At 51.0% G+C, this 14760-nt stretch overlaps 1 protein-coding gene across 1 annotated transcript in view; it reads right to left on the reverse strand.

Annotated features, from left to right (window-relative positions):
* FBLN1 (fibulin 1) overlaps positions 1-14760 on the reverse strand; it is a 73649-nt gene that overhangs the window by 10126 nt on the left and 48763 nt on the right. The window contains exons 15-16 of the mRNA XM_080939830.1: positions 10424-10566; positions 8537-8668 (exon numbers count right to left, since the gene is read on the reverse strand). Of these exons, the coding sequence (XP_080795956.1) occupies positions 8537-8668; positions 10424-10566 (275 nt within the window). The remainder of the gene's footprint in view (positions 1-8536; positions 8669-10423; positions 10567-14760) is intronic.

Raw genomic sequence — 14760 nt, forward strand, 5'->3', positions numbered from 1 at the left:
AGGGGCAAAAGGGAACGGCAGCTCTAAGCTGCAGATATCTCTTCAGCCAGGCAGCAGGGAGAGACAAAATTAACACTGGCCGTCCGCAGGGAAGGAGCCACTCAGGTTCTACTGTGAAGAGTAGCGGCTGAGCTCTTTCAACCACAGCAGGCAAGCACGCTCCTCAGAAGGATGTGTCACGGGCTCTGCACTACTGCTAGGCCACAGGATGACAAGGGGATGGAGACTTGCTGTCTGGGACGCAGCTCCAGGGCAGGAGCCATGCACCAGCAGTCATGGAGGCCTGGTGGGCAAAGCAGTATCCCAAGGCTCCCAGAGTTCACGTCTGGCTTGTTCAGAGGCCTGTCCCTGCACTGTGCGCACACGGCCCACCTGCAGCCCCACCTGCAGCCCCACCTGCAGCACCACCTGCAGCACCACCTGCTGGTGGCTATCATTTGTCTACAGGCATCGCCGGGCCTCTCTCTAGAATGGGTAAGGGGAACGTACAGATGCTCCTTTGCTACAGTTGGTCCTTTATACCTCCTCACTGACTCTGCGAGAGATACCTTCTCAAGACTGTCATCTATTCAGACCGACATACTACCCTCATGTACCTGCCGCTGGCAGTCCCCAGGTACTGCACAAGTCTACAAGGACCAAGTGAGCTCAGAGGATGAACTTTCCAGATACTTGTCAGGCCAGCCTTCCAGTCTATACTTAATGATCACCATTGCACAGGAGTGAGGCAGGCATCATCCCGGTCTGACTTTCTTAGGAACTGAGATAGTCCCGCCCACACAGTTTCAACTGCCTGGCTCTTGTAACTGGGTGAGGGATTATTTAGTGCTTAGCTTGGGTGGGGCACCCTATCATATCATCTGTCCCTCTTTTAAAGTGGTGGCTCCAGGGGGCTGCTGGCCATCAGCTAGACTAGACTGTTGGCCTAAGGGGCCCCAGAACTGTACCAGCAGGGAAGGCAACACTGTCACCATTGGGCAACTGCTCAGGCCACACCCAGCAGGATCACAGGGGGCATTTAGAGCGACCTGGGCCAGGGCCAGGACTAGTAGCTGTTCTTTATGGCCCTTTAATATCATTTCAGTAGGCCCTTAGCAGAGATCACACCCCAACCGAGCTCTTCCCCATATTCATGACTGTGGATTGTGGGCCTATGTCTCATGTTTAGACCTTTGAGCATCTGCATTTGTGAGCTTGGGGGGTGGGCCATCTCCTATGGTGCCGAGATACCTTAGGCAGTGAGTAGATCCTACCTTTGCCCCACGGGGCCCCCACATAGGGAGCACAAAGGGTGTCTGTCCTCTTCTTACCCTTCTGTCTGGCTCCTTTGAGAGATACACCTCCCCGCCCCCTGCCCTGCCTGCACCTCCTGCCAGCCTCGTGGCAGAGTCAAGCCCTGGCCCATCCCAGACTGAGGAGGAGGAGGCTGGGCCCCTCAGCTGGGAAGCAAGTTGGCTGCTGGCCAGGGTGTGGCCCCGGGTGACAGGGCTGTGCCTCCCGGAGAAGAGAAGGCGCCTAATCCCTGGGATTTGCCGTGAAAGCCAGGACAGGGCCAATCACTCCTCACTGGGCAGGGATGGCTGTGCTGTTGTTTTAGGTGGAGTTTCTGAATGTCATTTGCAGTGCCCACTGATCCCAGGCCAAACCTGCCAAATTGGATTTCAGGGCAGGGTCAGTCTCTCCTATTTAACCCCTTAGGAGGTAATGGTTTAAAGAGGTAGTTCAGATCCTCCTAGCTTGGCCAGCAACGATGAATTGGTGCTGAAGGGCCTACGAAAGCAAGACCCTGAGACTTGAGTCAATTCTTTTGATTCTGTTCTGGGGCCGTTGTATACAGGCGTATGCAGGTTGTACACTGCATACAGACTAAGCTAGGAACGGCGTCTCTAGCGTTTTGTAGTGTATGACACGTTCCACTGCCCACGGCAGTCCTGACACATACGACTCTCACCCTCTTGAGATATGCAGCTAGCTTCTGAAAAACAGCCATCTTCAGCTGTGGAAACGCAATGAATGCATGCTAGAGAAACTAGCAGGCAGTATTTTGAAAGCAGGTGAAAGGAGCTGCTTCCTTGCCATCAGTAAAGGACCTGGCACAAGGCAGGGTCACACCTGCCCTTGCGGGATAACTATGATAATTCAAGACTGGCAAGACATGGGAGGTATCCCCTCCATTTTCCTTTAGGCCAGGCCAGACTCACTGGCCCAGGATATAGGCTATTCCTACTAAACAGTTCCCAGGCAGTGAACTGGAGTGAACTGCCCTACAAGGTCCCATTAAACCACTTGGGTACTGCCACCCAAGGGTGCTCTGAGCTTCCCCAAGGAGCTCATCTGTTAACAGCCCACGCAGGCAGAGTACTCTAACCCTGTGTTTAAATACACGAGTCACCTTGATTCTTAAGGTCCCACGGGGCAAGAACTGTGTTGATCTTCTGAGATAAAAACAGAGGCCCCAGAGAATTTGTATAATCAGCCTGAAGCTGCAAAACTGGAAGTGAAGACCCACAAACTGAGCCCAGAACAGCTCTCATCAGGGTTGTTTGGAACCCACTGTCTATGACCCTAAAAGAAGCAAACCAGCCCTTGGTATTTTTTAAATAGTATGCTTCAGTTGATGAGACCTGTGCCCTATGAACCCATAGATGAGTTTTTTTAAATACTAGTTCAGAATGAAAACTATTTTCGTGACCTTTAAGAGGAGGCCACAAGGACAGGGCATAGCAGGTCATACCGGTAATGTTAGCACTTGGGAGGCTAAGGCAGGAACATTGTCATGAGTTCCAGGCCAACCTGTGCATCAAAACGAGACTCTATTTCACAAGCAGAACGATAAATAAAAAGGCGGGGTGTGGGAGCTGTGGGATCAAGGAATACACTTGAGCCCAGGTGATATCGGAAACATGGAATCCTTTTCTCTGTCTAAGGTCAGCGTGTATTTTTTGAATACTGGCTGGACCATTTCTCACTGGTGGGGCTCAGATCCTTGGACACGGTCTCCAGTTCTGAACCCCTCCCAAACCCCAGTGTGGGCCATGCAGGTGGTTTTCCTCTTCGAGACAGACAGGCTACATGCATTGTGCAGATAGGCCTCTGTGATGACCTTTTCATCACAGGGTGACATCTTGACGCTCATGTCTGCTTGATCGATACCAGTCAGCTGCACCCAGGAACCTCAACAAAGGCTCTGACCCAGGCAGCCCCCTAACCCTACTCTTCAGGTTAGTTGAATGCGTATGTCAAAAGTGCTGCTCTGTTGCTGGTCCTGAGAAACACCAACTGTACCTGCTCCTTCCTGGGCTCAGCGACTTCCTCTTGCGTCCCACCTGAACATGAATCTGAACCTGCTTCCACCCCAGGCGGGTCTGGCATCTATAGTCACTCTCAAATGTGACACCAGAGACACGGGACTTGCAGCATCTGACCCATTATTGCTGGACTTCTGTAGTCCTCTCTGCACGCGACACTCGAAGGTGTCTCTCACAGATCCCTTTCTGGGTCACGGTGAAATAGACTGTAATCAGGGTGTCTCTTTCCTAACCTGACAGAGCAACAGTGCACAGAGTAAGCCAGCCAGCCCATCGTCCAGACCTACGTTCCAGCTTTCCCAGCTGCATGGGGCTTGGCCAGCCACACCCGTGCGTGGGACTGAGGAGGCCACCCTTCTTCTCCCCAGGAATACCTAGAAGCTATGTCCCCAGTGCCATCTAAGGGGTGAGGAGCTTGAGGACAACAGAGAACAGACCTACGGGCCTGGCAGGTAGCTGGCCACAGGACCCAGACAGACACTTCCCGTTTTTCCTCTGCAAATAACCAAGTCAGCGTGGAGTGGCTACATCTGGGACTGGTGGAAGGTTCAGTGCACAGGCTGGGTGACAGTTACTGACATTGGGTGACTCCAGAGCAAAACACCGCAAAGTCTCCTAACCCTGTTCCTGCTCCTGAGGTGGCACCAGAGTCATGGGACCTGGCCCTGATGCTATTACTACTACATGGTAAGCCAGAGCAGGGAACCAATCAGGAATCAAATGTCGCATGCACCCACACACTCAACCTCCCGCCCAGGACTCCCCAAACACACTCACAGCTACTCTCGGGCCCCCTATCCCCAACCCTGCACACACACCAAGTCAGGCCTTGGGACTTCCCCAGAAATGAGTGTGAAGTGAAGAGAGGGTCACAGCAGCCAACCAGAGCTGTTTCCAGCTGGGAGGATTTCTGCTTTCAAATCACCTTCCTGGGTCACCAGTGACCCCAGTGGCAACCTGAGTTCCCAACCCTGGAACTGCTCAGTCATTGGAGCCCTGGAGCCTGGCCTGCCAGTCCATGGGCAGATGGGGGATGGGGAGAGCAGAAGGACATGATGCTGAGTGTCCTCACAAGTCCTGGTATAGCACCTGCTAGAGCAGAGACTCATGGGTACTAGCCAGGTGGAGAATTGTGGGTGCTCCATACCCTGTCCCAGCCCTGACTGTGAAGTGGGTCTAAAGTAGTCCTCCAACACCTCCCACCTGACACTTGTGTTACCTCCTCCTAGAAGCCCGCCTGTGTGCCCCATTGTTAACATCGGCACCGGCTATCACGGCTGTCCTACAGGTAACTATTAGGTGATCTTTCAAGCATCTAGGGGTCCTGCGGAGGATGATGGGGTGCAGAGTCAGGATGGCAATGCAAAATCAGGCCACGGTCAAAAACAAACAAAAAAAACAAACAACAACAACAACAACAAAAAAAACCCTACGAACGAACAAACAGATAAAAATTTATCAGCTGAGTATTTTCAGCTCCTCTTGGCTTTTGGTGAGGCTTTGGTAGAAATTTTGGCAACGCTAACACCTCATTCTAGATAGGTTCTATTTTTCACGTCTAGAAAAACAGAGTAGAGAAGCGACATGTATACAAGCTAAAGGGAGACCCAGGGCCTGGGTATCCTCTAAACCCCAGAGGCTCAGACGGGGCTCAGGCTGACAGTGAGTAGCCCACAATTTTCACGGCCAGGGTTCCCCATCATTTACTGTACTCAGTTTCTTAAAGCACCCTGACTGCAGCCTAGTCTGCACAGTGAGGTGGGAACTCCCGAGCAGGATAGGAAGGCTCTGTGGTGGCCTGAGCATGCCCCAGGCATTTATAGAGCGTTTCTCCACAGGCCGGAGAAGCATCCCTCAAGTCTCACTGACAGCCGGAGAGAGAGGAATGCAAGGGGGCTTTGCAGAGGCATCAGCTCTGCCCTGAGCAGTATCTCCCTGATCCCCTAAAACCCAAGGACTACATTAGAGGAAGCCTTTTTAGCACCCCCCTCCCCAACACACACAGCACACACACACACTGACTCTCTCAAGCACTCCACTGCCTTGTCACTTTCAAGGGCCTGAATGCATTGCCACAGGGGTCAAAGCCTCATCATCGGCTGCTTATTTCTGTGGGACTTCCAGACTTGGAGAACTCTGGCTATACCAGCACTGGGCTTCTGTGGGCTCTAGCTCCGGGGAAGCCTAGGTCTGTGCTACGTCTACTCCAGTGCCAGCCCTTGCTCCCCTATCCCTGAGCAGAGAGAATCTCCCCATGTCCCAGGGACTGAGTGCTGGTTCCTGAATACTAGACTCACTAGGGCTCCTGATTGTGTGAGGAGACACTGCTTGGCCTTGCTTCTTTAGGGAAGCCTTGTGGTTATTGCTAAAAGCATGGCCCGAAGCGAGTATCGCGCTGTTCAAAATAAATCAGAAGATACCCAACTCGGTGTTTTGCTGCTGTGCAGTCTTACGAGGTCACTGGACTCCGTTCCCTCCTTTGCCCAAGGGAGATCTTCCTGCCCACCCCACCCCCCACCAGCAGCAGTCATGTTTACAAGGACAGAACAAGAACGCGGGGGCGAGAGTGTGGAGTGGTGGTAAGAAGTCATGAGGCTAAACCCCATTCCCAGGGCTGCCTCATGTCAGGCCAAAACTCCATCACCCTCCTCCCCTGCCTGCCCCAGTGGTCAGGTCTGCAGCCATGTATGGGGTTAGTTCCTGGAGGGACATCCTCAGGTACACAGAGATGTTTCTGGGCAGAAAAGAGGAAAAGAATTAGGCTACAGGCAATCTCAGGGAAAATGTCCCAAGCAGAGAACTGAGGCCATCAGACAAGAAGTCTGAAAGCTGAACCCAAACACAAGCGCAGCCTTTGTCCCCACTCAGGACAAGCTGCCCCACCTGGTCTCCCTCTCCACCTGGTAGGTGACGTGTGCACCAGATGGAACACCCAGTGAACTTGCTGAAGAAGTGGAAACGGCTGGGTCACTCAGTAGACAGGGAGATGAGCCCCAGGAATTTCGGAGGGCTGGGGATCCACCCCCACGCCGCCCAAGCCTAGAATTCCAAAGATCAGGGCACCCATGACCAAGCGCGCCGAGGGGAATGCTCAATCCCCCATGGCCTCCACTGCATTCCATTCCCGAGACACCCACTGCCTGAGGGTTACCTGTGGTCACTCATCACACCTGGAGCTATCTCGTAGCCAGCACCCCCCCCCCCAATCATGAAGACTGGTACCCTCATCCTCCAGTGGCCTTTGTTTCTCCTTTTGTGGAAGTGGTGGGAAAAGATGAGGCCTCTCAGCTCTGACACAAACGGGATTCTCTAATGCAGCAGATGGGAAGCCAAAAAGCAGACGCACCCAGGATCATTCTGTCTGGGGAGCAGCCATGACCCCCTCACTGGGCACGGGTGCCACACACCAGGACTCACCTCTGCCCAACTTCCTAGCTAAGACCACTCCAGGAGCGATTGAGCTGAGAAAAGATGTGGAAACGGGGAGGGCCAGGTCCTGAGAGAGCTGGGGTGGGCTAAGGAGGCTTGACACAACCCTGCAGGTTCATGGTCTCAGTGTATTGATGGTGCAGTCTCTCTAATGGGGAAAGGCAAGCATGGGGGCAGGGGAGGCAGTATCTCTATAAACACGGGCCAGCCAGGGCCAGTAACTCAAGTGTACAGAAAGTAACAGAGGGGCAAGCAAGCAAACGGGAAGGCACTATGGTTATAACCACAGCAGCCCTGGGCTGTGTCACACCAAAGCAATAGGTCACTCAAAGGGCAAGCGCTAGGGGGCTTCTGTGGGCCACTTCCAGGATACTCGTTTCTCAAGCACACCTGAAGCAGGACAAACCCTTACCACCTCCCCCGCCACACACAAACACACACACACACAACACCTCCCCTTGTCCATAGCTGAAGGTGAGACTTATGACAGCTGGAGGCCAGTCTGCATGCCCTCTCCTTGGAATCTCAGAGAGGGCTGCTGAACCATTAATTGTAATTAACTAATTATCCTTGCTGCCAAACAGCCGGGGGAGGAGGCTGGGGGTGGTGAGCCCCCAAGTGACTCAGCCGTGTTTACAACATGCAAACCCATTTAAGAGCTTGTAAAGTTGCTATAAATGGCTCTTTGGCAACAGGAGAATAACGATTCCCTTTCTCCAGCTGCCAGTTTAGCAACTGTCGGGGTTGTGGGGACAGCAGAGGATGGAGGTTTGGAGATCCAACAGCGCCACCTGGAGGCCAAACTACCAACGTTTCTCCGATCCAGACCTCACAGGGCTCTAGAGTATGAGAAAAACCGATGTCCAGCGGGGAGAGGGGATGGTCACCCAGTTTCTCAAATGCTTCAAAATATTCAGAGCGTGAATCTAAGTCAGAAGCCGCAGACGAGACCATTTTCCATCACCATGAATAAAAGTTAAAGACCTTTCTGATGAGCTACCGTGTGTGACAAAGGTCACAGAGTAAAGTGACCCACCGGGAACTGGTGGCATCCTACTAGGACTCACCTCTGCCCAACTGCCTAGCTTAGACCACTCCAGGAGTCATTTGTCTGATATGGAAATGCCCTCTAAGGGCTTTCAAGGTGAGCAGCAACAGGGACCAGAGTTCCCTCTACAGAGATAGTGTGGCTTCCCGGCTTCCCTCACTTCTTCCCTTGTGAGTGTTCACCAGCCCCTGTCCCCGTGTCTGACTTATCCTTTCCACTTCCTCTTCCCCATGCTCAGACGAAACCAACACAGAAGGATGCTCTGACTGTCCTTGACTCAGCCTCCTTTGGGCTTTTGAGACATGACTGTCCCAGAAGCAGGAAGAGCTCCACACACTAAAAAGGTAAGCAAGCAGTGGCAGCTGGGATCTTACCCACTGACACCCGGGGAGGGGTGACAAGTGGCTGGAGACTGCGTGCTAAGTCAAGGTAGTTAGTTACATGGCAGACGGTCCAGTTAACTCCCACTGACCCAGGCATACTGCCTGGCCCTGGCACACTCGAGACAGCCTTCGAAATCCAGTCGTGAGACACAGGATCTACTTCATCCACCGATTTTGTAAGTGGGGAGACTGAGGCTCACAGAGTTTACAGGAGAGTCAATGGTATGGCCAGGGTGACTCCCCAGCAGATGTTTTCACACGGACATAGCAGCCAGGTAGGATCGGACTTGGGAAAGGGGCTCTGATGGGAGTGAGGGGGATGCAGATGACCTTGGCCAATGTTCTGGGCTCCTCAGAGGGTCACTCACCCACAGTCATTCCATCCTCATAGCGCTTGATGATATCGAAGGAGTCTCGAAGGTTCCCTTCTGTGATGTCGAAGATGATGTCAGCCTGGTTGGCAGGATACAGCGGTGTGACAGCCCTCAGAAAGATGATCTCTGCGGCAAGTGAGAGGACGGCATGAGAACATTGTAGTGCTGGCCCTCCCTTCCCCTCCCCTACCTTGCCTTCCTTTCCCAGAGACTGGCCCCAACACCAAACAGAATAAGGATTCACTCCTAAGGCAACAATACTGAAATCACCCAACTCCCCGTGTGAAAAGGCAGAGTCCTTTGTTTTACCAGTAGGGAAACTGTGGCAATTTGACAGTCCTTATCTGCCCTGAGGTCATGGGGCTCAATTGGGAAGTGGTGGCCTGTGGTTCCAGATCACCTCAGGGTGAAGCAGTGTAAGCCAGCTTAGCTTCAGAAGGCTGATGAAGGAAGTTTGGAGAAAGCTGGCTGATGTCCACTGAGGGTCCTCTCAGTACCCCCACTTTCCTGCATGAACAAGTGTCTTGGCTGTCCACCATTCAGGTAACCAACTCCTGTGTCAGCACAGAGTGGAATACCATAAAAATGGCTGCGGGGGGGGGGGTTTGGTTGGGAGATGGCTCAGAGGTTAAGAGCACTGACTGCTCTTCCATGGGTCCTGAGTTCAATTCCCAGCACCCACATGGTGGCTCACAACCATCTGTAATGGGATCAGTTGCCCTCTTCTGGTGTGTATGAAGACAGCTATAGTGTACTCATATACATAAAATAGATAAATCTAAAAACAAAAACAATGGCTGCTGGGAACTTGGGAAAGACTTGAATGTAGGTTTGTTGAAACCCCATTTGACACAGGGCAACTTTGAGCTGTCATGATGTCTCTGGAAGAGTGAGCCAGCGGGAATGGAGTAGGGGCTGGGGACTTCCCTAAGGACAATGCCAGCTTTGTGGGTCTCACACATTTTCCCCACTGTATGGTGATCCTGCATGACTCTTTCACAGTGTCGGCCCAAGGATCATCTTGGATAGCTCAGCCACACATTTTCCTGAAGAGGGCCTTTCTTAGCATGTTCTTAGTATGTTAGCTGGCACACAAGCTTGCTGAATGTCTGCTGACAGACTTAGTTGTGGTGGTCAGGGTGGGAGTCTCCATGAAGAACAAAGAGGAAAGTGACGGGGAAGGTGACTGGGAAAACCAGAGAACCCACAACTACACACCCCAGGGTGTGTCATGAGTATGTGGTTCACCTAGGAGCTTGTAACCCCAGGCTGCCTCAGAAATTTGCTGTGATGGCACCAGCTATGTCCTTTAGGATATGGTCACAGGAAGGACACAGAATTGTTATGTTACCCTATGGCCTCTGCTTCCAGTCTGGCTGCTCCGTCCACCTGTCCCAGTCTCTGAGATGTCTTGGCATGCCAGACTCGTCTACTAGGGCCTCCCAACGGCTCTCTTGGGGTGAAGCCTCAGCTCCAGGTTTAGGTGCCGACTCATCCTTCCAGCCCTGCCAGTCTGTCTTAGTCCTCAATGCCCGCACCACCCAGCTCACCTCCAGCCCTTGCCAGCTGTGAGCTGCTGGCACGACTCCTCTCCTCCCACTTTGACCAATAACCTCCTACCTACTCCCCTCTGGAAGCCCTCCTCAACTCCCCAGCGTTCAGCATGGAATCAGCACTGAATGCTATTGACAGAAAGACTGTCAGCCATCAGAGGGACAGCCAGACAGGGAAAGGCTGAGCAGCCCGGGAACCCGGATGGGAAAGGTGTGCGTCCCACCCCGACCACATCCTACAAGGAAGGGCTCCTGCAGGCCAGGCTCTCTGCTCAATCAGACGGAGGCTCGGAAGCAAGTCCCGGAACCTTCAGGTCAATCCACTCACCCTCAGGACGGGTGAACTCTCGGAAGGTGGGCAGCGAGATGACGGTGTGGGAGACGGTGTGTACAGGATCCCGCATGCAGGCCTCATCAGTGGGACGGCAAGACTTGATACAGCGGACGGTGTCCGTTCGCTCTTGGCGGAAGCTGCAGAGAAACACACCCCAGGAAGGTTGGTGGCAAAGCCAGGACAACAGACAGCTCCCAGGGAATACCAGAAGTAGCAAGTGGCCCAGAGGCAGTTCAACCAGCATCTAACAGTGGCCTCTGAGGCCAGACTGTAATGTATGGATCTCTACTTCATATAAAATGGGGACACCATTTAGCCTCACTGCTCTTGTGTACAGTTTGAAACTTGCCAGCGGCACCAAGTGAGCATCAGTCTGCCCCTGAAGAACATGCTCACTTCTCAGTTGCTCAGCAACAATGTTGAGTAGCTATGGGTACCAGGTGCCATGAATACCAGTGAATAAGGGTGTCAGGTCCTTCATCCTGGGAGCCAACAGTTGGGCAGCCATCAGGGCTCATGGTGGGGGTGAGGGGTGGGGTTGAGGGTGGGGGCAGGGTTGGGGTTGGGGAGATGTATATTAACTGCTGATCTCAGTGTCCATCATAGAGAAGTTGAATCCATACCAAGTGCCAGGAAGGAAAAGAGTAACATTTACTGTAAGTACATGCCCATGTTCCAGGCACCATGCTACGCTGTTCTTAAAAAATTTACCATGAAATAAAAAACAAGGCTGGAGAGATGGCTCATCAGTTAAGAGCACTGTTTGCTCTTTTGGACAATCCATAAGGCAGCTGGGTCACAGCCATCTGCAATGTCAGAACCAGGGGACTCTAACACCCTCTGGCCTCTGTGGGCACTGCGCACACAGACATACATGCAGGCAAAACACCCATATGCATAAAATTAAATTAAAAGGAGGAGGAAAAAAAGGAGGAGAGGACAGTGTCTGGGAAACAACACCCAAAGTAGTCATCTGGCCTCCATAGGACACATGTACATACACACACACACACACACACACACACACACACACACACACACGAACAGCCAGGTGGTGGCGGCACATGCATTTAATCCCAGTATTTGGGAGGCGGAGGAATGTAGATCTCTGAGTTTGAGGCCAGCCTGGTTTTCATGGTGAGTTCCAGAGCAGCCAGGACTATACAAAGAAACCCTGTCCTCAAATAGCCTCAAATAGCCTCAAAAAAAAAAAAAAAAAACAACAACAAAAAAAAAAAAAAACCTGTCCAACCAACCAACCAAACAAACAAACAAACAAATGAGATAAAAGCAAAACCCACAAAACCAAACAAACAAAAAACCAGATATGAATGGAATACAAATACTTCAAAGAGTTATTGTATGGGAAACATCTTTATAATCATCAGCTACGTCAGGGAGTTGAGGCAGAAGGGTTACAAGTTCAAGGCCAGCCTGCTCTACACACAAGGAAAGAAACCTCAGCCAACCACCTGAGGCTACCTCGTGTGCACCAGACCAATACCAACGCCTCCTTCTCACAGTATGTACTGCTATGCCAATCAAATGAATTTGCCTATGAGTGAGTGCCGGTTGTCTTTAAGTCCCCTTTGACTGACAGTCCTCCACCATCCTATTTCCCACCGGATCTGGTGAAGAGCCTAGTGCATTTCAGCCTCGGAGCCCCACAGTCAGGAGCTGGCTGCTTGCATCCCTGGGACATGGTCCTCTGAATGTCCCTTCCATTGGCTGCTGGATCAGACACAGGCTGTCTGGTCGGAAGGATGACAGAGGTGCAGTGTGTCCCATCAGGTCATGTGGGTTCTGGTCTTTCTGGGATACCTGCAGGAGTTGGCGCTTAGGGCCTATACCTGCTGTGCTGCTTAGTTTCTGTCAGTCTGACACAAGCTAGAGTCATCTGGGAAGAAGGAATCTCAATAGGGAAAATGGTTCCTCCAGATTGGCCGGTAGGCAAGTCTATGAGGCATTGTCTTGTTAAATGACTGACACATGGGAGGACCCAGCCCACTATGGGTCATGGCACCCTTGGATAGGTGGTCCTGGATGACATAATGTTTGTGGGGTTTGTTTGTTTCTGTTTGTTTGAAACAAGTTCTCTCTATGTAGCTGGCTGTGCTAGAACTCAGTATGCAGACCAGATCGGACTTTAACTCACAGAGATCCTTTGCCTCTTGAGTGCTAGGATTAAAGGTGTGCACTACCAGGCATAGCTGGTCTTGGGTAATATAAGAAGGCAAGCTGAGAAAGCCATGGAGATAGAGATAGGTAGGTAGGTAGGTAGGTAGATAATTAGATGAATAGATAGACAGATGATAGATAAATAGATAGATAGATAGATAGATAGATAGATAGATAGATAGATAGATAGAAAGAAAGAAAAAAAAGATAGTATACTGACTAGTTTTGTGCCAACTTGACACAAGCTGGAGTTATCACAGAGAAAGGAGCTTCAGTTGAGGAAATGCCTCCATGAGATCCAGCTGTAAGGCATTTTCTCAACTAGTGATCAAGAGAGGAGGGCCCAGCCCATTGTGGGTGGTGCCATCCCTGGGCTGGTAAACCTGGGTTTTATAAGAAAGCAGGCTGAACAAGCCATGGGAAGCAAGCCAGTAAGTAACATCCCTCCATGGACTCTGCATCAGCTCCTGCTTCCTGACCTGCTTGAGTTCCAGTCCTGATTTTCTTTGGTGATGAACAGCAATGTGGAAGTGTAAACTGAATAAACCCTTTCCTCCCCAACTTGCTTCTTGGTCATGATGTTTTTTGTGCAGGAATAGAACCTTGACTAAGACAGACAGACAGACAGACAGACAGACAGACAGACAGAGATATTGCCAATAAGCAGCACTCCTCCATGGCTTCTGCTTCAGTTCCTGCCCCCAGGTTCCTGCCCTGATTCCCTTCATGGTGGACTATAATTTGTTAATGTTAAACAAGCCTCTTCTCCCCAGATTTCTTTTGCTCATAGTGTTTATCACAGTGAAAGAAACCCAAGCCACCCACTGACTGTACCTTGGGGCTGGAAAAATGCTGCTGACCTGACACACTTGGTTCTCATTCACTGGCTAGCCTTCTGTGCAGGGACTCAGTCTCACATAGGCTACTGCCACGGGGTCCACCAAGAAGCGTACAGTTCAATACTCGCTAGGTTCAATGCTACTCTGCTATTGACCAGTGTTATGTTGGCCATGATATGAATGTGGCATGATGAATATGAAATGAACATTGGATATGTAATGCTCCCTTCAGGTTCACAAATCGGAACACTTGGTCCCTAGGTGTTTTGAGAGGTTAAGAAACAGTGGGAGGAGGTGGATAATGAGTAGGGGCTTAAAATTTATGGCCTGGCCTCTTTTCTGAACTGCCAGGAAGTCAACCTGTTGCCTCATTTCCCCACCACAGTTAAGAGCTGCGTACCTGACCCACCACACCCACCACGGACTGTGCCCTCAAACGTGAAACAAATGCCCTCTCTTACACTAAGTTGCCTCTTGTTGCTAGGAATTTAAGAAGAGTAATTGATACAGACAAGTTTTTATATCACAAACATTAGGGCTCTCTATTCCTCCTCAAAGGATTTTGAGGGAGGAAGAATAAAGCCAGGGTGAACTCATGATGGGATCCAGTTTGATGAGGTGATCCACTGTCGTTGCTGTCCTTTGTAGAAACTCAAACTTTCCTTCCCTTCTTGGCCAGAGAGAAAAAGAGGATCTGGGGTCCCTTGTGCTTCCACAGCTCTTTAGCTATGAGGTAATAATACACAGTGCTCAGCTTCATCGAGGATGCTTCGCTGTACACTAGAGCCACTTCTCCAGTGAGCCCTGGATTTATCTGTCAGTGGTTTATGGGAAATAGTGATGCAGTATCATAGTCTACATAGCAACAATGCCCAGAGCAACAGGGCTGGCCACTGTTTCCGGGCATCACCAGCAGATATTCAAAATGTAAAATACAGCAATACGGGCTGATGACATGCCTCAGCCAGTTAAAAACTTGCTGCCAAACCTAATGACCTGAGTTTGGTCCTTGAGACCTACATGATAGACGTTGTCCTTTGACCTCCCCTCTAAATGAATGAATCCGATGAGAAATATATGCAATGCAAGCACACGCTAATATTTACAATTCAAAACAAGGTTTACAAACTTCTTAGTTTCTCCAGGGCTCAAGGGCATAGTTTTTACTCTACACCACAAGCCTGGTTCAGCAGACACAGAGAATCTCATACCTGTCCAATGTGACTGATACCACATTTCACAGAGAATAGTCCCAGAATAACAGTACTAAAGTGACCATCACCAACCAACCACTGTAAATAATTTCTCCAGTAT

This window comes from Micromys minutus, assembly GCF_963924665.1.
Source record: "Micromys minutus genome assembly, chromosome: 27".
Classification (NCBI taxonomy): Eukaryota; Metazoa; Chordata; class Mammalia; order Rodentia; family Muridae; genus Micromys; species Micromys minutus.